This window comes from Notamacropus eugenii, chromosome 1 (assembly GCF_028372415.1).
Source record: "Notamacropus eugenii isolate mMacEug1 chromosome 1, mMacEug1.pri_v2, whole genome shotgun sequence".
NCBI lineage: Eukaryota > Metazoa > Chordata > Mammalia > Diprotodontia > Macropodidae > Notamacropus > Notamacropus eugenii.
The window spans coordinates 328,162,867-328,189,381 of NC_092872.1; the positions used below are offsets into that span (position 1 = coordinate 328,162,867).

Genomic DNA, 26,515 nt, shown 5'->3' on the forward strand with positions numbered 1-26,515 from the left:
CCCATCTGATAGTGCCTTCCTCACTAAAATAACTTGTATTTATTTTCTATATTTTTATTCAGAAATATATTTTAATATGTAATATATATTATTTTCTGTATTTTTATTCAGGATATCCTTCTCTGTGTACTGGCTTACTTCAATAGAAAGTAAATTCCTTAAGGTCAGGGGGTTGTTTTGTTTTTGTCTTTGTATTTTCATTGCTTGTCATAGTGTTTGCCACAAGGTAGACGCTTAATACATTGTTATTAATTGATTCATTTTTACACCACATACTTATAATCAAAACATTTTGATTATAGCATTCCTTATAGGACTTTAAAGAAAGAGATGATTGCTTTCCCAAAATTGTAGTATTGCAAAGTTGGAAAGGACTTCTGAGACCATTTGGTTCAAGCTGTACTTGAACAGTAGAGTTTCTGTCATCTGTAACATCTTTGATATGTGGTTATTCACTCTTCACTTGCAGACATTGAGTAATGGGAAGGACACTCCCTCTTGAAGCATAGTACTTTATGCTAATCTTCATTAAATTTTATCTTTTTAGGTTTGGTTCCTCATTCTAAGCCTGTCACAACTTTTTTGGATCTTGACCCTGTTGTCCACTATAGTATTTCTGTAGTTTAAAAAATTGGGAACAAGGCAGAATCTTCAAAGGATATTATTCCAAGTGGACTGTGATCATTTTAAAAAGGAAATATTTGAAACACTGACCCTAAACTACATGACTTCATCAAGAAGAAAGAAATTTTATAAAACACAACGCAATGCAAAACAAAAAGATTATGTTATATGAGACTGTGAATATATATTTCACATTGATTGCTTTAAAAAATGTACATGATAAATTATGCATATTGCTTTCAGAACTGATCTACTTGGTTTCCTGGTTCTGCTTACTTCACTTTGAGTCAGTTCATGTTTCAGGCTTCTTTAAAATTGTCTTTTTCATTATTCCTCATGGTGCAGTAGTATTAAGTGTCTACCTACGTGTCTTTGATATCAATTTTAGTTCTTGGTATTTTTTTTAAATGGAAAAATGAAAAAATAAAATCATGTCAGACTCTTCCAAGTGTTTATCCTGTGTCAGTTTCTAAAAGCAAGCATCTTTTAGGGAAATGAGCACAAAATAAGCTATTGCTTAAATAACCATAGAACTTTTGTTTGATTGTAGGAATCTATAGAGAACTCTGCTTAGAATCTGTAAAGAACAAATATGAATGTGAAATCCAAGCTTCTCGCCAGCATTGTGAGGTAATGGAAATTTGTTTAATGTTAAGCTACTTTTATTCAGGCCAATCTCAATTCATTGATTTTTGAAGGTCTATGAAACAATTGTATAGTACTGTAATGTATCATTTTTATATCAGTACGTAATAGAACTATAAAAAGTGGGGTGAATGAAGTTAAGAAAGAAAGGATAAGTTAAGAATCAATTTTAGAATTTGTGTGGCATGATTATTTATAAAAGATTATATTAAATCAGTATCACCGAAAATCCTGGTTTAATTTATGTGAAAATGGAGTCATAGAAAGTTCATGTTTAGGAACAAAGAGTATATTGACTTCCTTATACCTACCTTTTCTTTGGCTCTATACATATGTATGGTCATTATAATTATCTATCTGATTAGATAAGATAACTTTCTTCCTAGCCTGTTATTTTGTCCTGTTATATCTAGTTATTTTCACTTACTTTAGTACTTGGGTTGATCGATGTGCACTCCTGCAGGGAGCCATCACTTTGATGACAAGCCTGTATTCCATCAATACTTCCTGACATCCCATATAACTTTTATCTACTGTAAATCCTCCATAGGAGGATTCACCAAACTTTCTGTGGGCCTGTTTCTAGATATCTGACATTGAGTGGGTACCATCAGAGTATAAGAGTTACTCAAAGTTTATCAAATCTCGCTTTTATTACACAGATATATCACTCCATTTCAGTTGGTCTCATCTGTTATCTTTTTTTGCCCCTTCTCTTACACATTTCTTTTTTTGGTAATATGTTGTAGCTTTGTGAGTACAAGTCTGACTAAGTGTGGAGAGGTTCTTTATGCTGTCATCTCTGTGTTGGCCACTTGACAAGAATTCTTTTGTCATCACAACCCATAAAGCAGAGAAAATCTCCTACCTACTGAATACCTTTCCATTTCTCTTTGAGTGACCTGCAACTTTACTCATTTGAAGATTTTGATGTTCTATGACTCTTGGTCATACAGTATTTCTGGGAAAGTTTTGATGTTAAAAAGATGGGCATTTGTTTTTAGGGAGAGGCATAAATTTATTTAAAGTACTGAGAAGTTTCCCACAGACCATCCATCCCAATTACCTGTTGTACCTAGCTCCTTCCCTGTGTGGAGTATCCAAGAAACATATGCCATTGAACAGACTCTGTAGATTGTTCATACAATTGTGTATCAGAGTTTGAAGAATGAATGAATGAATGAATGAATGAAAATGAAAATCATTTATTAAACCCTTGCTGTGTGCCATGCACTGTATAAATAAGCACTGGGGATACAAATACAAAAAAGAAAGACACTCTCTGCCCACAAGACAGATAACACATAGAAGTAGTAGTTCAGAGGGATCTTTTATATTAGGAAATCATTGGGATTATCTATAGAGGCTTGCAGCAATATGTTGACCTGATCCTTCCAGAAATGGTAATGGTAACTCGATTAATGCTCCCCAAAGGTAGAAGTGGAAAAGGGGGAGGGGCACAGAAAATGTGCTGAAAGCAATATGAATGAACTAGATCTGGGCTAGTTTATGTAGAACTCTCATAAATCAAGAGTGTAATCTGCCAGACTGAAGGATGGTAGCATGGAAGTAAGATGTATGGAGGAACATTCCAGATGTATATGGTATTCTTTAATCCTTTGTTTTTCCTTTGCAAATAGGCTGAACTCTTTTTCTCTTGGTTCTGTTAAATTTTTATTATTTTGTTTTTCCTCAGTTACATGTAAAACGATTTTTAACATTCGTTTTTAAAACTTTTGAGTTCCAAATTCTCTCTTTCTCTGTTCCTATTCCCTACCCCCATTGAGAAGGCAAGTAATTCGATATAGTTTATACATGTGTATTCATGCAAGACATACCCATAATTGTTATGTTGCAGAAGATAACAGACAAAAATGAAACGCAAGAAAAATAAAGTCAAAAAAATATGCTTCGGTTGGTATTCAGACACCATCAGTTCTTTCTCTGGGGATGGATAGCATTTTTCATCTTAAGTCCTTCGGAGTTGTCTTGGATAATTGCATTGCTGAGAATAGCCAAGTCATTCACAGCGATTATCTTACAATATTGTTTTTACTTTGTACACAGTACAGTTCACTTTTCATTAGACCATGCAAATCTTTCCAGGTTTTTCTGAGAGCATTCTGCTCATCCTTTATTTTAGTATAATAGTGTTCCATCACAATCACATACCACAACTTGTTTAGCCATTCCCCAGTTGATGGGCATTCCCTCAATTTCTAATTCTTTGCGACCAGAAGAGAGCTGCTATAAATATTTTGATACATATAGGTCCTTTTCCTTTTTTAGTTTAGTGGTATTGCTAGGTCAAAGGGTATGCATGGTTTTATAGCCCTTTGGGCATAGTTCCAAATTGCTCTACAGAATGGTTTAATCAGTTCACAACTCATCTCACTTTTTCCACATTCCCTCCAACATTTGTCATTTACCTTTTGTGCCCTATTAGCCAATCTAATAGATATGAGGTAGTACCTTAGAATTGTTGTAATTTGCATTTTTGCAATCAGTAGTGAGAGTGTTTTTTTGTATGGCTATAGATAGCTTCGATTATTTCATCTGAAAACTGATCATATCTTCTGATCATTTATCAATTGGGAATGACTTTTATTTTTATAAATTGAACTCAGTTCTCTATGTCTTTGAGAAAGAAGACCTTTATCAGAGAAACTTGTTCAAAAAATTTTTCAGTTACTTCTGCTAACTGTATTTCCTTCCATCCTGTTCCACCTCCCCCCCATTCTCTTCTCTTTCTCCTTTCACCTTGTCCCTTCTCAAAAGTGTTTTGCTTCTGACTATACCCTTCCCCAATCTGCCCTCCCATCTGTCACATCCACCCCCCCAATCAGTTTCCCCTCCTACTTTCCTGTACCCAGACGAGTATGTATGTTATTCCCTCTTTGAACCAATTCTCATGAATAAGGTTCACTCACTCCCCTTCACTTTCCCCCCCACTGTAAAAGCTTTTTCTTGCCTCTTTTATAAGTGAGATAATTTACCCCATTCTACCTCTCCTTTTTTCTTTCTCCTAGTACATTCCTTTTTCACCTCTTAATTTTATTTTTTAGGTATCATCGCTTCTTACTCAACTCACACTTGTGCCCTCTGTCTAGTGTAGGAGTCAGGAGGACCTGAGTTCAAATGTCACCTCAGACACTTGACACTCACTAGCTCTGTGACCTTGGGCAAGTCATGTAACCCTAATTGCCTCATCCTGGGTCATCTCCAGTCATCCTGATGAATATCTGGTCACTGGATCCAGATGGCTCTGGAGGAGAAGTGAGGGTGGTGACCTGCACAACCCTCCCTCATGCAAAAAACAAAGTCAAGTGCAAGTCATGTCATTATTTCTCTGATGGCATGGTCTTCTTTGGCAACGAAGGACGAACACACACATTTTACCCTCTGGTTCTAGAATATCAGGATAGTTTTCCTTGGTAATTTCTTGAAAGACTATGTCTAGGTTCTTTTTTTGATCATGACTTTCAGGTAGTCCAGTAATTTTTAAATGATATCTCCGGGAGCTACTTTTCTGGTCAGTTGTTTTTGCAGAAATTGTCCTGTATTTTTTCATTCTTTTGATTTTGTTTTATTGTTTCTTTATTTCTCATAAAGTCATTATCTTTCATTTTCTCCATTCTAATTTTTAAGGTATTATTTTCTTCAGTGAGCTTTTGGACCTCCTTTTCTCTTTGACCAATTCTGCTTTTAAAGGCATTCTTCCCGTCATTGGCTTTTTGGACCTCTTTTTACCATTTGACCTAGTCTTTTTAAAAAATTATGTAATTAACTTTTAGTTTTCAACATTCCCTTCCATAAGATTTTGAGTTTCAAATTTTCTCCTCTTTCCTTTCCTTCCCACTCCCCAAAATGCATGCAACCTGATATAGGCTCTACTTATGCATTCATAGTCAACATATTTTCACATTAGCCTTGATGTAAAGAAGAATTAGAACTAATGGGAGAAATCAGGAGAAAGAAGAAACAAACAAAACAGCAAAAGAAAAGGAGAGCAAATAGTATGCTTCTATCAACATTCAGACTCCAAAGTTCTTTCTCTGGATGTGGATAGCATTTTCCATCATGAATCTTTTGGACTTGCCTTAGATCCTTGCATTGCTGAGAAGAGCTAAGTCTATGAAAGGCAGTCACCACACAGTGTGGTTGTTACTGTGTACAATATTCTGGTTCTACTCATTTCACTCAACATCAGTTCATATAGGCAGGTTTACTGAAGTCTACTTGCTCATCATTTCTTATAGCACAGTAGTATTCCATTACATTCATATACCACAACTTGTTCACGCATATCCCAATTGATGGACATCCCCTCAATTTCCAATTCTTTGCCACCGTAAAAAGAGCTGCTATAAATATGATCTCTTTGGTATACAGACCTATAAGTGGTATTACTGGGTCAAAGGGTATGCATAGTTTTATAACCCTTTGGGCATCATTTCAAATTGCTCTTCACAATGGTTGGATCAATTCACAACTCCACCAACAGTCCATTAGTGTTCCAGTTTTTCCACATCTTCTCCAGTTTTTATTGTTTTCCTATTTTGTCATATTTAATCTGATAGGTATGATGTGATACCTCAGAATTGTTTTGATTTGCATTCTCGAATCAATAATGATTTAGAGCAGTTTTGCATATGACTATTGATGGTTTTAATTTCTTCCTCTGAAAACTGCCTGTTCATATCCTTTGACCATTTATCAGTTGGGGAATGAATGGTATTTTTATAAATTTGACTCAGATCTCTATATATTTTAGTCTCTATTTAAGGTGTTATTTTCTTCAGTATTTCTTTGTTTCCTTTACCAAACTGTTGATTCTTATTTTTCTGATTTTCTTGCATTACTCTCATTCTCTTCCCAGTTTTCCCTCTTTCTTGCTTACTTGATTTTCAAAATTCTTTTTTAGCTCTTTCATGGCCTAAGACCAATTCATATTTTTCTTGGAGGCTTCATAGGTAGGAGTTTTGACTTTGTTGTTTAGTTCTGAGTGTGTTTTTTGATCTGGTCACTATAGTAACTTTCTGTGGTCAGAATTTTTTTCTGTTGTTTGGTCATTTTCCCAGTCTATTTTTTAACTTTTAACTTTTTGTTAAAGTAGGACTCTGCTTCTAGGGTGAAGGGTGCAGTGTCCCAAGTTTCAGGGTTTTTGTGCAACTGTTTTCAGAGATACTTCTAGGGACCAGTAAGTTTTCAGTTGTTCCAAGGTGGTATGATCCAAGGGGAAGTGTTTACTACTCTCCTAACCTGTGTACTGGTCTATGAGAGTCCACAAGCACTCTTTTATTCCCTGGAACTGTGAGGAGGGTCCTTTTCTATGCTTGTGCTCCTCCTAGCCCTGGAACTGCCACCCAGAACTGCAGTCTGAATCCAAGTATGGGCAAAGTAACAGAGTCCTACTTCAGTGCTTGCAGAAAGACTCCTGTAATCTCTTTCTACCCAGTTGTTCCACGCCCTTTACTGTCTGTGGGCTGAGAGCTCCAAAAGCAGCCACTGGCACTATTGCTGCTGGTGCAGTCACTCCTAAGGCCTGCTCCTGGTTTGCTGTGTTTGGAGCTGTTCATGATTGTGCTCCACTCTCACCCACATATGACAGACTTTTCCTGCTTACCTTCAAAGTTGTTTTTGGTGTCTGGGGCTGAGAGGTCTAGAAACCTCCACTGCTTTCAGTGATTCAGTTTCCCTGAGGCCTGCTCTTTTATTGCTGGGGCCTCTCTTTGCTGGACTTGCTGAATTGTGCTCCTTTCTCACCCTGGTGCAACAGACCTTTCCTTCTGACCTTCCAATTTGTCTTGGGATGGAAATTTGTTTCATGCCATCTTTTTTGTGAGTTCTGCTACTCTAAAATTTCTTTATAGTAATTTTTTAAAGGTATTTAGAGGGGTTTGGGGGAGAGCTCAGGCAAGTCCCTGCTTTTGCTCTGCCATCTTGGCTCTGTCCCCAATAGGCTGAACTCTTGAGGGTCTCTGGATCTTATTTAGGATTGTTATAGGGCTTGATGCTATTTGTAAAACTGAATCTGCAAGTGAGAATATCTGCAAGACCTCACAAAATATGGGTAATCTCCCATATGGAATCAGTGTTTGTCTTCCTCTGTGACAATAAGAGACACCTTTGGTAAACATACATCTTCTTTTATATCTGCATTGATATTTGAAACAAGAGGAATTTTGAGAAAAGTTGTGTTAGTTTCATCTTTTAAAAAATCTTGTATGATTTTAACATACATACACATTGGAGGTGTCTTCATATATGGTTGTGAGAGAGCCTGAAAAGTAGTGTTTTTGCTCTGTTGAATCAAATGCTTTTTTTTAGGCAGCAAACAGATTCACCTTTGATTTTTAGATTTATGTAGTGACTTCTTCCCTTTTCATTACCCCCCTTTTTCATTATAGTAATCTACAAAAATACTTTTCTTAGCTTTTATCTTAAATAACCTTTAGAAGTTATAATTTTGGTGGTAACATACAAATCTTAAACACACAATAAGAATGCAAAGATATTTATTGATAAAATGCTTTGTAATTTTCATGTTTATGACTTGTGAAAGTAATAACCATATATAATCAAATCAAGTCAACAAACATTTATTAAGTACCCTCTATGTGCCAGAAGCTATGTTAAATGCTGTGCTAATCTTAATGTGATGAGTAGACTTATTTCTCTGTGCAGTGCTTCTTAAAATGTGTCATTGATAATATTGTTACATATATTTTTCTAACCACTAATAGATTAGTATTTTTTCTTTATAACAATTATATTACGCAACCTTGTTTTACACAAATAAAATGCTACAAATTAAAATTAAAATTCATTATTACTAAAACATTTATTTCAATATATTACGACAAGGTACAATCACAGTGGTTTATTAAGTATTTGTGTTCAATAAGGGTAAGGTTACTGGTGTTACATATGTCCATAAAACAAACTTTTTTGCTTGTACATCCCTGTAAATAAAAAAAAAATTGAATACAAATTTATTTTTATAGCTTTACTTATTTATAATTTATATGCTACTAGATGAGATTAATTATGAAATACTATTTGATCCTGGAGTTATTAGAGAGCCACTGAGTTTTGAGCAGGAGAATGACATGGTCAGACCTGTTATGGGAAAATCACTCTGTCAGCTATGTGGAGATGTACTGGAGAGGAGAGATACTTGAAGCAAGGAGACAAATTAGGAGGCTGTTTGAACTATGGTGGTGGCTTATATGAATGGAGAGAGAGGAAAATATGTGAAAGATACTGTGTAGTTAGAAATGAAATGTTTTGCAGCTGATTGGCTATATAGGAGGAAGAAGAGTAAAGAATTGAATATAATATTGAGGTTGTGAACTTGGTGATTAGAACTCTTGTGGTGGCCTACTTGATAACAGGGAAATTAAAAGATAGGTTTGGGAGGTAAAGATAAAAAGATTTGCAATATTCATCATTCTACCAATCTTGTACAATTAATTATTCTCTCACCCAAAATGATAAGGTTAAGGGTAGGGCTTTTTACTCACTAGACTTGCTCCTGCAGATTTGCAGTGAGTATACCAGTTTTGATGAGATGATACAGGGAACCAGCGGTGAATATGCTGGAGGCCTGAGAAAGGGAAATTTTACCAGCAGCACCTGAAGTAGCTCCAGTGATAGTAAGGCTATAATGGACCTGAGGATCATTGACCTGGCTAGGAAAGGGAGAGGTTGGGAGCTTGCATAGCAGAGGGAGTGGACAAAGTGAGAAAGTATTGGATGTTAGGAGCATGGTTGTATGACCACCATTATTTGTATTTATTGTCTGTACTTTTCAATGATTTTTGTAACTTTAAAGACCTGCTGTACTATGAAATATTAATTGTAAAATCTTGCTGTTTCCTTTCTTCAGAGTTGCCTTCAGTGCCTGTATACAGATTTTACTTCTAAAAACTTTATAGACAGAATGATTAATCAGTAGTTATTGATTTCACTTGTTCTCCATTTTTGGTCAGAGTTTATTCTGAGTATTTGGTTTTCTCCCATCTTTCATATGCCATGATAATGAATCCCTCAATGTCCTTAAAATTGTGTTGCCTACAATACTGAACTCCTCTGTGGATGCTCCCTATAGTACAGCTGCACCTACTCATATTTGTTTCCACTGCTTTTTCCTTATACAGCACTTTTAGAGCAGTGATATTAGTTAGAGACTCTCAATTTGCTAGTTCCACTGCCCCTACTAGAGAAGAAAAGCTTGTTATGAAGTCTTTTTCTTTTTTTAATGTTTTCCTCCTTCTAGTTCTAAATTTAAGTTCAGCTGGGATGCCTAACTAGTCTTGCTTTTCTTTGCACTATTCCTTGCTGTTAATATCCCTCCAGAAGGTAAATGGATAAAAGAATAGATATCAAGAGAGAGTATCAGCATTTCCAGTTAAACATCCCACAGGATATTTAAGCTGTGGAAGTGAATCATCTTACCAAGAAGATTAAAAGAACCTATATATTCCTTCAGCCAGCATGTTTCCTCTTTGCCAAGTGGAGGAATACAGTAGCCATGGACAACATGGGTTAAAATACAAACTCATTTGTAAAATATTATGGAGGAGGATAATAAGCATTTATGTAGGCCCTGAGGATGCACATTTCAACCATTTCCCTTCCCACTCCCAAATTACTTTACCCTAAACACTTTGTATCTTCCTTGTGTGACCGTTGGAAAGTTACTTAGTCTTTTGGGCTTCAGTTTCCACCAATGTAAAATGAACAGATTATACCATTTGATGAGAAGTCACTTTCACCTCTAAATCTGTGAGCCTTTATGTAGAGATAAGTAAATGCAAGATAATATATTTCCCTCCTTTAAAGTCATAAAAACACTAATAAAGCGGATGAGGAGTAGCTTCCTAAAAGGTACTTTACTTTAACCTTGAAGAATGAGTAGGATTTTCAGAGTCAAAGATGAGGAAAAAGTGATTTGGGCATCAGGGTGGCTTATATAAATGCATTAAGCTAGGAAATATGATATCAGATTTGGGGAACACTAAATAGTTACTTTTGGGGGGGATTTAGATTATTTAAAGAATAGTGTGAATTAAGTCTGAGTAACAGACTTAATGCAGTATGCCTCAAAGACTAGTCTAAGGAAGTTGTATATGGAGGCACTGAAGGTTTTTGAGTTGGGGAGTAATCTGATCTGATTTGTGATTTAGGAATATTATTTTGGCAGCTCTGAAGAGAATAGACTAAGGATAGAAAGACCAATTTAAAGGGTATGGTAATGATCTCAAAAAAGGTAATGAGATATGAAAGATAATGTATCTGAGATTCCAGTCAGTTAAGAAGTGTTTGTTAAGTGCTTACTATGTACTACTTGTGGTAGCCAGGGGTGGGAAACCTGGAGCCTTGAGGCCATGTGTGGCCCTGTAGTTCCTCAAGTATGGCCTTTTGAATCCATGAATTCAATGAATGTTGAGGCAGCTAAAGTGTAAGACTAGAAAAACAGGAAGGGGTCAAGTTATGAAGAGTTTACATTACAAAGAAAGAGTTTCATATTTGATCTTAAAGGTAATAGGGAACCACAGGAGTTTATTGAATAAGGGGGTAAAAAGAATAGACTTGTTCTTTAGGAAAATTACTTTGGCAGCTGAGGGAGAATGGTGTGAGAAGGAACTTGAAGCAGGGAGATTAATTAAAAGACTTGCAATAGTCCTAGTAAGATGTTATAAGGGTTTGAACTAGGCTGGTCTCTATGTGAGTGAAGAGAAGGAGATGTATGGGGAGATGTAGTAAATTTTGAAATAGCAAAGTTTGGTAGTGTATTGGATTTGTGAAGTAAATGAGAGTGAGGAGTCAAGGATAGCAATGAATTTGTGAAGTCTGGGTGATTGGGAGGATGGTGATGTTGTTCAAATGCCAAATGTACACTTGCCTAAAAGACTATTTTTTGGAGAACTAACACAGGGCAAACACTCACATGATGGTCAGAAGAAGCGATACAAGGGCACTTTCAAGGTCTCTCTTAAGAACTTTGGAATTGATTGTATGACACGGAAGACACTGGCACAGAACTGCCCAACATGGCACACTCTCATGAGAGAAAGTGTTGCGTTCTGTGAGAAAATCAGATTTGAAGCAGCTCAGAAGAAATACTAGATGTACAAGTGTAGAGAATCTACCCCAAATGTTCACATGCACCGTTTGTGCCCAACCTGTGATAGAGCATTCCAAGTTCAAATTGGTCTGATCAGCCAGTCGGACACATTGTAATTTGACTCTTAACCTACTGATGTCATTTTAGTTCTCTTTGAGAACAAAAGACAACAGCCAATGATATACTCAACAGTAATAGGCAAGTTTGGAAGAAGGGAGAATCTTGAGAAAGTTAATGACTTTTTTTGGACACGTTGAGTTTGTAATACCTGTAGGATATCCAATTTGAAATGCCTGAAAAGCAACAGGACTAGAACATAGTGGAGAGACAGGGGTAGATAGATATGTTGACATTGAAATTATCTGCATAGAGATGATGATGGACACCATTGGACCAGATTAAGGGCAGAAGAAAGCTAAAGTCAACCTAGTCAACCTTAAAAAACAAATTAAAACATAATATGTCTCTGGACAGATCACATCCAGAGTATTGTGTTCAATACTGGGCACTCCATTTTAGTAATGATGATCTGATTCTGTTTTCTTTATTTACCTTGCTGTATTCAGAAGGAGAAAACCCCAGTAACAAAGGGGCTTAAATTCATGACATATGAAGATTGGTTGAATGTATTAGCTTGCAGAAGAGAAGAACATTAAAGATTTGAGAGAGAGAGAGAGAAAGAGAGAGGGAGAGAGAGAGAGAGAGAATTTGCTGAAGAAACCTGAACTAGCATGAAGGACAAGATAATGGGGAATGTCAGATAGATGTGAAATGTAAAGGGGTGAACACAGAGCCTGAGGTAGATAATACTTTTTTTTTTTTTTACTGACTTCTAGCACCATGCGGGGCAGCTAGGTAGATAGACTGAGTTCAAATCTGGCCCTGGACACTCACTAGCTTCACTTAACCCTGTTTGCCTCTGTAAAAATGGCTGCAGGAGGAAATGGCAAACCATTCCAGTATCTTTGCGAAGAAAGTCCCAATTGGAGTCACAAAGAGTTGGACATGACTGAAATGACAATAGTAAATCACCAATCAGCAAAGGATGGTAGAAGTAATTTAACATTGTGATTTGTTGAGTTGGTATCATTGATAGGAGAAGGGGGCAGAGGATTTGAGAATACAGGACAATGTATAATTGGATTGGGTCACCAAAGAATTGAGACTGGGAAAGAAAGACAATATAACCAGTGCAGGTTCATGGTCTTAGATAAAGCTGAGAGATGAAAGGATTAGAGATCATGGTGATGATGAAAATTGGGGTTAGGGGTTGTAAAACTTAGAGATAGAAGGAATGATAAAAGATTATGATCAAATAGAAGGATTTCACAGTTCATGAGCATTTGTGGGTAATCACAAAATCTTGAGTATTACCATCTGTGTGTGTAGTCTCACTAATCTAATTTGTTGTGAATTTTAGCATCTTTCATATATGCTCCCCTTCTCTCCTCTGACACTGCCACTACCCTGTCACAAGTCCTTATTACCTTGCACTTGGACTATTGCAATTACTTCCTAGATGGTTTTTCTGCTTGAAGTCTCTCCCCACTTTAGTCACTCTCCATTTAACTGTCAGTAATCTTCCTAAAGCAAATGTCTGACCATTTTGCACCTCCTTCCCCAACCCACCATAATAAACTCACTGTCTCCCTTTTACTGCCAAGATCAAATATGAAGTTCTCTGATTGGAGTTCAGAATCCTTCATAACTTGCCCTGCCACTGACCTTTCCAGTCTTTTTACACTCTACTTCTCCCTTTCCCCATTTGCTTTGTAAATGAAATGATGTAGATCACTTTGAACAAGACAGTCTGTCCCCCATGAACAAGACATTCCATCTCTTATTCTGGACATTTCCCTTGGCTGTCCCCCATAGCTGGAATGTTCTCCTTTTTCATCACATGTCTCTTGTCTTCCCTTGCTTTCTTCCTGTCCCAACTTAAAATCTAACCTTCTACAGGGAGCCTTTCACATTCCCTTTTAATTTTAGTGCCTTCCCTCTGTTGGTTATTTCCAACGTAGCCTGTATATAGCTTATTTGTATATAATTGCTTGCATATTTCTCCCCATTAGACTGTGAGCTTCTTGAGAGAATGTACTTTTACCTTTTTCTGTATTCCAGTGCTTACCATAGTGCCTAGCCCATAGTACATGCTTAATGAAGACTGATTGACAGGAATCGTCATGAAACTTAAGTAAATCAAGGAAATGGAAGTTAGTTTATTTGTAGGAATGTTAATATATATGTTAAAGTCCTCTTTGGAAGGCCTTGGGGTAAGGAGAGACTGTGAGCCAGGCATTGAACTCATTGAGGAATGAAGGAGAGTGTCTTGGGGCAATTAGGGGACTCAGTGGATAGAATGTTGGGCCTGGAGTCAGGAAGATCAGAGTAACCCTGGGCAAGTCACTTGACCTCTGCTTTGCCTCACTTTCCTCATCTATAAAATGGGGTTAATAATTGAAGTTACCTCCCAGAGTAGTGAAGATAAAATGATAAAGTATTTGTAAAACATTAAGGACAGTGCCTGATAGGCACGATATAAATGTTGGTTGTTAATTATTATTATGTATTTAGTACTAGGATCTGGATTGTATGATAAATTTGAGTGGTATAAGTCTCAAAGGAGCAGAGGTTTTTGTTGTAGAGGAAACAGAATATTCTGACTCTCCCACAGCAACTACTCATTTGTGGAATTTGAGAGAAAGTTAAATAGGTCCTGGAAAGAGTTGTAGTGAAGCACTGTTGTCAGAAGGGAGTCAAGTGTTAATGTTCGTCAGAAATGGAAAGGCCATGAAAGAAAGAGGTTTAAAATTTTAAAAAAATTGCTAGTCATGTTCTAAACTGAAAACTATAAGAGATAGTAGTCATTTTCCTCTAGTGTTCTTATTATTTCTGCTTTAGAAACTGGTTCCTTCATATTGATGAGAGTAGTATTGTCACACGAAGTAGTAAAAAACATTGGAGGGAAAAACAGTTTAAAGAAACTTGGTGATCAATCCAACTAAATAACATAATTCTGAGAGCCTTTAAAGGGTGAAATTGGAAGGAGAGCAATAAACAAAGGAAAGAGTAAAAAGGTCTACAAAGATTTTTATTGTGTTGTTCAATCATGTTTAGTTCTCTCTGATTCTCTGTAACCCCATTTGGAGTTTTCCTGGCAAAGATTTTGGAGTGGTTTGCCATTTCCTTCTCTAGCTCATTTTACAGATGAGGAAACTGAGGCAAACAGGCTTAAGTGATTTGCCCAGGGTTACATAGCTGGCAAGTGTCTGAGACCAGATTTGGATTCAGGAAGATGAGTCTTCTTGACTTCAGGCCTGGTACTCTATCCACTGTGGTACCTAGATGCCCAAAGAGTTTTATAGCAAACTCTTTATATCAAGTAAATTAGAGACTCCACATTTGGACTCAGCATCAAAATGCCCCATATGCCATGTGAAGAGGTATAAATGGCCCTAAAGAGAACAAAGATTGGAAAGCAGTATATTTGAAGGAGGTCTATATCATAAGCAGCATTGAGGAATTTATGCTCTGAGTATCTAAAAGAGGAGAAGATACTAAAAGTTGGGGAGAAAAATCTCGACCCTTAGTATTATCAGAAAAGTATTACCTTGGTAATAGTTGGTTCTTGGATTAGCAGAAGATTCTTGGATTAGCAGAAGAAGATTTATGCCTGTTCACATCTATGAATAACTTTATGAAAATAATCTACATATTATTATTGAAGGCATTTTGAGAAGGGAACAGGCTTTCATATATATTACACATGTTACTTCTTACATTCACATAATCAACTGAATGATGTGAAATAAAAGATCTTGGTGTTTTTTTTTTGTTAACTATAAAAAGTCAAATGCACAGGGTCAAAATACAAATTTCATTTGAAGATTTAATAACAGGGGTCTTTGTGTTTAGCCCTCTTATTGTTAATATCAAGTGAGGTTTAAAAAAAAAAAAGACATAAGCTTGCCCAAAATGGCTTCCACTGTCATGGAGAAGAAGGTCCAGCACAGCATCCAACAGGGATTAACTGTAGTTGGCAAAACCTTCCAGATGATGTTGTGTTAATTTCATTAAGCCTTGGAACACTGTAGATCCTCCAAATGACGCTCATAAGTGCCCTAGTATTTTGGATTATATATCTGCCCATCAGAAAACAAGTGGATAACGAATGTCAAATTGACTAGACTATGATGTTCAGTTATACTGACAACCAGTAGAGTTGGTCCAGCAATATGTATATCTGGGACAAATTCTGCAAATAGACAGTTTACCTGGGTCTAAGATAGAAGAAGAGGAGAACAGGCTGGCTTGCTCTTAGGAAATTATATGGTTCTTTTAATGACGTCAAGATTCTCCCTGAACAGAAGCCCTCTTAGTATTCATTTTTTTTCCATTGATACTGAATGTCTGTGAGTTACAGAATGCTACAGTTACTGAAAAATCAAAGTTGAATATGACCAAAAATGTAATAGTAATTTATTAGATATGGTATGAAGGAGAGGGAAACATTTATTACAAGATTAGTGTTATGTATAAAAAATTTGAGAGACATAGTTTATGGATAATTAATCATTTTACTAATCTTGCTAGCAGATAATTAATAAAAAGGATTCGGCAATACTCAATGCCAACGACCCCTCATGGAACCCACTCATCGATTATATGTTCCCAGAAAAGTGTGTGTTTCTGAGGGTGGCAATCAATTCTGATTCGTTAACTGGTAATGAGAGAATGAATATTATGAATAGAAGTGACTCATTCTAGTGAGGAGCTGGGGGACATAAATCCGATACCTCAGTCTTGAACAGATAGACTTATCTCTTATCCAAACTATTCCTGCCTAGGTCAGTCTAGACAAAAGGGTTCCCCTTCTGACTTTCTGAGTGGAATACAGTAGGCCAGAATTCACCTTAGATTAAGTTCTTTGTAAGGTTTTCCTGTTGGATGGGTTAACAATTCCAAGATTTCATCTTATCATCTGTCCTGCACTTCAGGGAACTCAGCTTTGACCTAATCTCCAAATAAGGAAGAGAAAAAATTATGAATTTCTGCAGTATTTGGTTATTTAATAATCATTTTTCTCATTAGAAGTGTCAGAGAATGGATGAATGGTGATACTACAGACAGAAATAGTGAAATTAGAAGGTGCAGTTTTAATAAATAGCTCACTTTAAATATGTTGAATTTAAGGTATCTGTGGAATTTAATGGTGGAAATGATGAGGGCTGAAAAGGGGTGGGGTGAGATTCCGCACAAAGACTGGAGTACAGAGGCAGGTCACCTGGAATGAATTCATGGACTCAAGCATTGAGGTCAAGGTAAAGATTTATTATGCTTTTCAGCAAGCAAGAGTTCTTAGGCAACCTACAATCTTAGAGGGGTACAGGTAAAGTTTATATAGGATATTCTGTAGTGAAATATGTACCAAATATGCTAATTAGGTGATTCAGAGCAGAATTATGGAGTGGTTAAGGAGTGGTTAGTTCTTAAAAGAGCATGCACTTTACTTTAAAATACACAGGTATTTTACCCAGAGTTCATTAGGAAATAGCCCAAGGTGGGGCCACATGGAGGTGTGGTTTTAGGCCTGAAACATCATTAAGTCAACTAACAGTTAGCACTGACTAAGGAATACCAGGCTACTCTTATCAGTGTCTTGTTAGACAAGCTAAATGTAAGGGAGTATACATATGTCTAAGTCTAGGATACATATGATTGTTCAGTGAGTAGCAAATGTTGTTATGACCCAGTACACAGCCAGTTCAGCCAGTACGTAGCTGGTTCAAACTAATAAATTCTATAGGTGCTGCTGGCTACTGTATCAGAAAAAGAGATAACAGTTTTTACTGGAGCAGCCTGTGTCTTTGGGTTGGGGAGAAACCGCCTGGGATAGTATTTTGAGGCTAGGGAGAAATGTGATTTTAGAATTGGGGTCCAAGCACAGGACCCAAGCAGCCCATCAGAGATATTTTTTTAGCTATTGGAGCTACTGGTCTAAAGAGAGGTCAAGAATGGAAATATAAATTTGGGAATCATTTACAGAGAAATAGTAGTTGAAGTAGTAGTAGATATGAAATTTTCAAGAAAGAGAGTGTCAAGAACAGACTTTTGAAGAATTAAGGGATTGGGCAGAATTGAAAAAGCCAACAAAAAGGAAAAGAAATACAGCTTAGTTTAAAAGGTAGAAAGATAGCTAAGAAGAGTGCGTTGACTCTAAAGTCAAGAGAAGGAAAAGGGATACAGGGTTAGGAAAAAGTTAACAGAAGTCAAAGACTGTGGTTGTTGGTTGTTGTTCTTTGTTCTCGAAGAGGACCAAAATGATGTCACTCTGTGGGAATCGAGTTACATGTCTGACTGTGATTGATCAGACTAATATGAGCTTGGAATGGTCTATCACAGCTTTAGTATAAATAGTCCATATGAACATTTGGGGTGGAGATGTTTCTAAATTTGTACCTCTCACATTTCTTTTGAGCTATTGCAATTCTGCTTTTCTCATAGAGCACAGCACCTTCTTTGATGCGAGCATACCATGCTGGGTGGTTGTAACAGCAAGGACCCTGGCATACACAGGAGGGCCTGCTGTGCACCTTCTTAGATCTGCTTTTCTGAAAGGAAAGCAACTTTTGAGGGGTCAATAATCACTTTAACCAAGCACATATATCATTCACTGAGTTCAGGGGAAAAAGTCAGCACTCTGAATTTCAGGGAAGAAACAAACAAAGAAACAAAGATCAACAAGTAGACAGGGCTTCCAACTGTCTGACTGTAAGCAGTATATACATCACAGATCAACAGACATATCCAACTGTCTGACCATACATACAGTTACCAGAGAGAGAAGCACCAACATCTTGAGTTTTCAAAGCTGGGGCCGGGCCGGGGACAGGGGGAACAGGGGTTCCTTAGCGGCTTCCTAGAGTCTTGTCTTGCCAAACAAAACACTTCCAGTGAGTAAGCTCCAAAACAAAATCTCACCTCAGAGTATTTATACACTTTTCAGAGCCAGAGGGCATCACAGCTCTTGAGAATCAGTGCCTCATTTGAAATTAACAAAAGGTGTGGGCCTTCATGCAAAAAAAAAAAAAATCTCCGCTAATCAAGTTTCCTTTAACGGGCAGGCCCATTAATTGGTGGGGAAGATCTTTAACTCTTATTAGCATTACAGTGGTTCTGTGCCAGTGTATCCCATGTCATGAATTCAACTCCAAAATCCTTCAGAGTGACCTTGAGAAGTGTCTTTGTATCACTTCTTCTGACTATCATGTGAATACTTGCTTTGTATGAGTTCTCTGTAAAATGTTTGTGTTCGTCCTTCGTTGCCAAAGAAGACCATGCCATCAGAGCAATGATGACATGACTTGCACTTGACTTTGTTTTTTGAATGAGGGAAGACTGTGCAGGTCACCAGCCTCACTTCTCCTCCTGAGCCATATGAATCCAGTGACCAGATATTCATTAGGATGACTGGAGATGACCCAGGATGAGGCAGTTGGGGTTAAGTGACTTGCCCAAGGTCACACAGCTAGTAAGTGTCAAGTGTCTGAGGTGTGATTTGAACTCAGGTCCTCCTGACTCCTGCAGGTGCTGTATCCCCTGCACCACCTAGAGCTACCCCTCTCTGTAAAATAGCATTTTAGGCAAGCACACATTCGGCATTCAGATAACATCACCAGCCTATCAGAGTTGCACTCTCTGCAGTAGAGTTTGAATGCTTGGCAGTTTAGCTCATGAGAGGACATCAGTGTCCAGTACCTTATCCTGCCAGGTGATCTTAAGAATCTTCCCAAGAAAATTCAAATATAAGCGATTCATTTGTCTGTCATATTGTCTGAGTTTCACTGGGACACAGAGCAGCTCTACAGACTTTCAGTTTGGTAGGCAGCCTAATACTTTATCTGTCCCTCACTTTTCTTTGGAATCTCCCAAAGAGAGGTAACCCTGGCAATATGTGCGTCAGCTTCATTGTCAACGTGTACATTCTTGGAAAGTATACTGCCCAGGTAAGTGACCTTTTCCATAGTATTCACATTTGCTATAACTGATAGTTCCATGTATGGATAATGTGGTGCTGGTAGAGAACCTGACTTTTTTTTTTTTTTGATGTTAATTGTTACACCAAAATTAGTGCAAGCAGGAGAGAATCTATCTATACTTCGTTGCATCTGAGCCTCAGAGGCTGCATTGAGTACACAGTCACCTGTAAAAAAAAAATCATGCAGCAACTCTTCCTCTACTTTGGACTTGTAGCCTTTCCAAATTAAATAATTTCTATCAGTGCAGTAGTTGAACTTGATGCCATATTTGTCCTCATTGAAGGCATCTGACAGCATTGATAAAAAGCATGGGAGTAAGCATGTAGCTTTACTTCACTCCATGGTTGACTAGAAAAGTGCAAGAGCATTGTCTACTATCCAGAACCTGGGCAAACATACCATCATGAAATTGATATACAATACTGATGAACTTCTCTCGGCAGCCAACTTTTGACATAATTTTCCATGAGCTTTCACAACTGAAAGTATCAAAGTCCTTGGTCAGATCTTTCATTTCTACTGATGGTGAGTGGAATCATCTTTGCAGAAGTTTTTGTACATCTTTTTGTGTTTCTCCTGCAGGGTGGGATCTGCCAGAGCAGACAGTTTTTAGGTCACCTTTTCTAGACCTTTCTTCACACCAGGAGGTGTATAGCCCTCTGTTCTGCTCCTGGCATTTCTTCTGGAGTTCTTGGGCAGCAACATCATATTGACCATTCTTCAGCCATTTCTGAAGCCACTCTTGCTCTCAGGTAGATGACCATCTTCCAGGTGAAGGAATAGCCTATTAAGGAGGGCTCTGGCATGCATCTTGCCAACAATGACTAAGAAAGAGCCCCCTCCCCGCCCCACCATGATTGTTACAGGACAATATATTTCTTTTACCTTTAGGGGATAACCTCCTGTGGCCACATAACCTGGAATATTTGAGTCAGCTTTTGTATGAGCAATGGACCCTCTACCTTGTAAATCTCAGCTGGAATAGAATCAGCACCAGGTGCTTTGCCACATAAAAGGACCCTAATGGCATTCAAAACCTCTTCTTTGGTTGGAAATTTGGCTAGAGAGGGATTGACTTCAACATGAGGTAAATGGTCAATGGTTTTAGCATTGATTGATGACAGTCAAGAACATTATAGAAGTGTTTGTTCCATCTTTCCATGATGATGTCCTTATCACTAATCAGTGTGGCTTCATCAGCACTGAGTAGTTGAGATGTATCATATGTCTTTTGGCCCATGCTTCAGGGCATCACAAAAGCACTTTTGATTGTTACTATCAGTGTAAAACTGAGTTTCATCAGCCTTCTTAAGAGCCAAGAATCCTGCATCTCTCTAAGCTTTGCTTGCACTTTATTTTTGATGGAGTTAAATGCTGCCTTCTTAGGGATGAACTATCCTGCTGGTAAACCCTGTGGAGTTCTCATTTTTCTTTTAGCAGCTTCTAAATTTCCCCATTATTTTCATCAGACCAGTCTTGATGTTTGCAAGTGTTGTGACCCAGATGAATAAATGCAATTCTGTACATCAAATCTGTGAAAGCTGCCCTCTCATTTTCTCCTCTACTTTTGCCAACTGTGTGTTAGCTCAGCTTTCCCTCCAAATTAGCAACAAACTGTACTGAGAGAAATGCTCTTATTTGTTGATATTAAATCTTATGGTCTTGCCTTGGGGCTATAGTTTTGTTGAATGCAAATATTTAGCTTGGAGAGGATAAGTTTATGATCAGTCCAGTACTCTGTGCCACACATTGCCTTCATCACTCTCACATCCTGTCTTTCTCTTCTCCTTATGATTACATAGTCTCTTAAATGCCAGTGTTTGCTTTGAGGGTGTGTCAATGAAATTTTACTGCATTTAGATAAATGGAAGACAGTGCTGGTGATGAGAGGGTCATGAGATGCACAAATCTTCAGTAGTAAGTGATCATTGCTGTTGCTATTTCCAACTCCCATTTTTCCCAAGGACTCCCTGCCGTGTCTGGTAGCCTGTGCCTCCTCTAGCATTAAAATCACCCAGAATTATAAATTTGTCCTCTTTTTGGTGCATTGATAATGGGGGTTTCTAGGTTTTCATAAAATTTTTCTTTGACTTCATTAGGGTTTGTCATGGTGGGAGGATAGGTATTGATGATAGAGGTGTGATGCTTTCCTGTAAGTGTCAATTGCGTTTTCATGAGTCTATCCTTCACTCCTTTTGGTAGGCATATAAGTTTGTTTACTAGATTAGTTTTGATTGTAAAATTCACACCAGCTTCGCAGTGCTTCCCTTCACTACAGCCACTCCATAAAAATGTGTATCCAACTCTGACTTTATTAAGCTGGCCTTCATTTGCCAGCCTTATTTCATTCATGGCTGCTATTTGGATGCAATACTTGCTGAGTCTTCTCACAACAAGAGCTATTGATCTTTCAGGTCTACTGGATTTCATATTGTCCATAAGTGTACACACGTTGCATGTACTAATGGTGAGTGGAATCATCTTTGCAGAAGATTTTGTACATCTTTTTGTGTTTCTACTGCAGGGTGGGATCCCCACCTGCCGCAGTAAATAGGTCAGAGTTGGGTAAAGCAGAAAATTTTTAGATCACCTTTTTCTGGACTCTTCTTCATACCAGGAGGGGAATAGTGCAGTCCTTAAAAGGCTGCTCAGATACCCAGGGGACTACTGAATCCCACTACTGCTTCCATTGAGATGGCAACCGTATGGCCTGGGCTGCCTGTGTGCTGGGTTGTGACTAAAGCTTCCAGTGTATCCACACTTGCTGTATCATCACTTGCCTGTTGCCACAGGACTTTGAGATAGGTAAAAATGGTAAAAATGTTATGGGTTATGTCTTTTGACTCAGGCATAAATTGAATTTAAGTGAGGCAGAGTTGCAGGAAGTTGTCAGCCTCACTCTCTCTTCCAGAGTCATCACAGTCCAGGGACAGGACAGAGTCAAGACGACTAGTGATGGCTTAGGATGCAGTGGATGACCTTGGTGAATTTGATGTCTTAACCAAGGTCTAAGTGCTCCACAGCACCTGCTGCAGCTACCTTCATGGCTATTGGACCAAATTGTTCTCATTCACCTATTCCACCATGGGAAGTTTTCACATGCTTTGGGTAGACCAAAGTCATTGAAAGGTTTGAACCCATCAGTTACCCCTCGACCTGGTTTAGCCTGTCTGCTGAAATAGTGTACTGGGTGGCTACTGGGCATGCTACACATTCTTGGACCCACAGGTGAGAGTTGGGTGCGACATGTAGCCACACCACAGGTGGAAAGCATCCCTGAAAAAGGCTTGGCAGTCCTCACACCAGAGGTACTAGTTTTTCTTGAACATACCCTACATCCCTCAAAGTCTATAAGAACTGAAAATATGAGCAGTTAGCAAATCATTGATGAGCTTTGAGCAATTGCTTGCCATAGAATTAGGTAGTTGTGCAACCCTGATTATGAGTATTTGGCAAGTGTATAATGAAGTGATGTAGGTGTATAGAGTTTAAGAAATATTTTTAAAAGTTTTATTAGTGTCTTTTTGTTTTACATCAGTCATTTCTGAGTATAACATATCCTCCTGCTGTCCCTCCAGATTGAACCATCCTTTATACCAAAGAGAAGCAGTTAAGCAAAACCAACCAATATAGTGACCGTAAGGAGACAGCTTTTAAAAGAAATGCACCACTTAAAGAGTGGAGAAGGAAATGGCAAACCACTGTCTTTGCTAAGAAATCCCCAAATGGGGTCATGAAGAATTGGACATGACTGAAACGACTGAACAGCAACAACAGATTATAATATCTGTGAGCATTTGATAATTTTCCCTGAACATCTGGTGGTTCTCTGGTTCTAATGGCATTATTTTACTAGGAGGGAGTTCTCTGTACTCAAAGACAAAGCACCTTTATAAATTATATCTGTCCATTTCAGTCCTTCCCCATCCCTCAATTAAACATTTCTTAAAGGTCTCTGAAGCAGAAACGAGAGCTTTGGGGTTCTTATGTTCAAAAATTCTATGACATTTCCACTTCAAACATTCTTATTACAGTCTGGAAATCTACATTCCAAAAGATTATTCTGGACTCATCCTGAGTCACAAATTAAGCCTCTTCTCCCTCCCTTTTCTTTTAGCTACTTTTTCTCCACTCCAAGTTGGCTAGAATTGGAATTGATAGCAATAAGTCCCTATCTTTTAGAAGCTTAGAAACTGTGTTTCTCCCTGTTTTTTTTTTCCTGAAGTGGAGAAATCATCCTCTTTCTTTTTATTGATTAGACCAGGTGGGAGCAGGGAGAGAAAGAATTCTGCCCAGATAAACAAGACATATGCAAACATGCATTACTGATTGCATACATTCACTCTCCTTAACAAAGAACAGACCAAGAAAATTCCCTTTTTTAGGGAGATAAAATAGCAAGGAAGTCGTATAGAGGACTGAAAGAATAAGGCCAAGTTGTGAGGAACTTAAATGCCCAATAGTGGACTTTATGTTTTGTCTTATAGGTTATAGAGGGCCATTGGAATTTATTAACTATAGGGGTGACATGGTCAGACTTGAACTTTGGCAGTTATGTGGAAGGTGTATTGGAGTAGGGAAGAAACCAGTTAGGAAGCCGTTGCAGTCATCTGGGTGATGCAGGATGAGGCCTAAATTAGGGTGGTGGCTGTATGAGTGGAAAGAAGGGGATGTGTGGGAGAGATGTTATCAAAGTAAAAACTGTAAAATTTGACAAGATGGTAACTAGGAGAATACAAGTGCCCTAACTGAAATAAGCAAGTTCAGAAGAGGGGAAAGTTGTTTTTTATTTTTTGAAGGGGGGAGATAATGAGTTCTGCTTTAAACATGTTGAATTTGAAATTAATGCATGAAGACACTAAGGTCTTGTTCAGACCCGAAATCTGTTATTCTTTGACTATGACCTTGTTTCAGATGAAAATATTATTTGATTTGACCTCAATCTATGATATGGTTTCCAGGAATCTGGGAACTACTGTTATTTTAAAATGAACCCAAAGGACTCTTTGAAGGAATTCTTTTGTAAAGTCTTCAATCCCTTATTTGTTTAAATTTGGATTTTCACATATTGTAAACTAATCATCAGAAGGTTCAGTTTTAACGTTTGACCCCTTGGTCTTCATTGATAGCATTCTACTAAGATTTGTCAGATAGTGTTTCTTTGGTATTTATACTTTAAAAAACTCAAATGCAATAATATTAAGTTATTTCAAGAAACTTCCTGGGATCAGGTGAATGTAGGTTCTAGTCTTGCTTTCTGTACCATTGCATGGCATTTCATGACATTCTGCACTAATATAATGCTCTGTATCTTATGTAAGAGTGATCAGTACATAATTCAGGCCTATTCATCATTCGTTCATTCATCCATCCAACCTGCCAGTTTTTATTTATTTTGCTACTTATATGCAACCTGGTTTGTTTTTTGGTTTGTTTCAGAGTGAAAAGCTCTTGTTATATGATACTGTACAAAGTGAACTAGAAGAGAAAATTAGAAGGCTTGAAGAAGATAGGCACAGCATTGACATTACCTCAGGTAAAGTGAATTAAAAATTTTTCCATTTGTAAAACTCCTACAAACTAAATGGCTTGTGAAATGTTGGATTGTCACTGGCTTTAGTGTTTTCTAAGATATTAGTCTTTTAAATTACTAAATTTATTACTGAAATTATTTTTTTCCATTGAGAAAAAAGAGAGTCAGCTGACTGCGGAACATTTTAGAAGACTTTATTTTAAAAGGACATATAGAGTAGACAGAAGTAGAGTTACAACTACACTACTGCAGAAGAGTAGTATCAGAATGGCTAAAATGTCAGAATGAGCTGCATCAGATGCATAGACCTGAAAGAATAATGTCAGGATAGCTAATATATCAGAATGAGTTGCATCTTGCAAAAAATAATAAGACAATAAAAAGATTTCACTAGGTCATATTGGGAAAAAGAATAATGAGGAAAGTAGAGCCCCACTCCCTGAGAGTGTGTAATACTATAGAGAAAAAGGAAGTCACCCATTTTCCATTTTGTTTCTTCTCCATCAAAGAGAATTTTCTTTAAACTGGAAAAATTAGAATAAATATTAAGAGGGAATTGAAATGTGATTAAAAAGCATATATACAATTAAGAGAAAGCACATATATATATAATGTAATATGTTACATGTAATATATATGTATATATATAAAATTGCTTTATATATGTGTATATATAGCCAAAAGCTACCATTATTGCAATTTCCCAATAAATAAAGGAATGAATGAGACATGGACATCCTCCTGTATTAGACATGCTAGCAGTAGAAGTAGGACAAGAGAAAGAAATTAAAGGAATAAATGTTGGCAAAGAGGACACAAAATAATCCTCCTTTGGTGGTAGAAAATCAGCAAAAGAAATCAACTGAGACAATTGATTACTACAGTAAAGTATCAGTATACAAAATAAATCCACAAAAATTGCCAGATTTTCTAGATAGCTATAATACAATCTAGGAGGAAAAATAGAAAAGGAAGTGTCTTTCAAAATAGCTACAAAATGCATAAAATGTTAGGCGGTTATTAGCATACCAAGACAAACTCCAAAACATTTAAGTAACATTACAAAATATTCTTTAAAAACATTTTTAAATGACTTAAATGATTAGAGGCATAATCATTGCATGGGGTTGGACCTTACCAAGATAATAAAGATTATGAAATTACTTTACAAACTTAGTAACATACCAAACTACAAAGGGGATACTATAAAAAGTTAGACAAAATAAAAATAAAGTTCATCTTGGCAATAAAGAAAAATGATGAAAAAAGTAAGAAGGAAATGGGAATAGCTTTTCCAGACCTCAGGTAATATTATAATCATTAATCACTAAAATTATTTGGTATTGGTTAAAAAACAGAAAATCTGGTCAGAACAGACTTGATAAGCAAGAATCAAACAACTGAACTCAGTAATTCAGTTTACCATAAGCTTGAACACAGAAACTATTTGGAGAAAAACTGACCAAGTCAAGTCAGTAAACATTCATTAAGTGCTTGCTGTGTGCCATGCACTATGCTGAGTGCTGAAGATATGGAGAAGGG

At 37.3% G+C, this 26,515-nt stretch overlaps 1 protein-coding gene across 3 annotated transcripts in view; it reads left to right on the plus strand.

Annotated features, from left to right (window-relative positions):
- BRMS1L (BRMS1 like transcriptional repressor) overlaps positions 1–26,515 on the plus strand; it is a 164,417-nt gene that overhangs the window by 101,723 nt on the left and 36,179 nt on the right. For all 3 annotated transcript variants that reach the window (XM_072629737.1, XM_072629735.1, XM_072629736.1), the window contains exons 4-5: positions 1,175–1,254; positions 24,880–24,976. In XM_072629737.1, the coding sequence (XP_072485838.1) occupies positions 1,175–1,254; positions 24,880–24,976 (177 nt within the window). The remainder of the gene's footprint in view (positions 1–1,174; positions 1,255–24,879; positions 24,977–26,515) is intronic.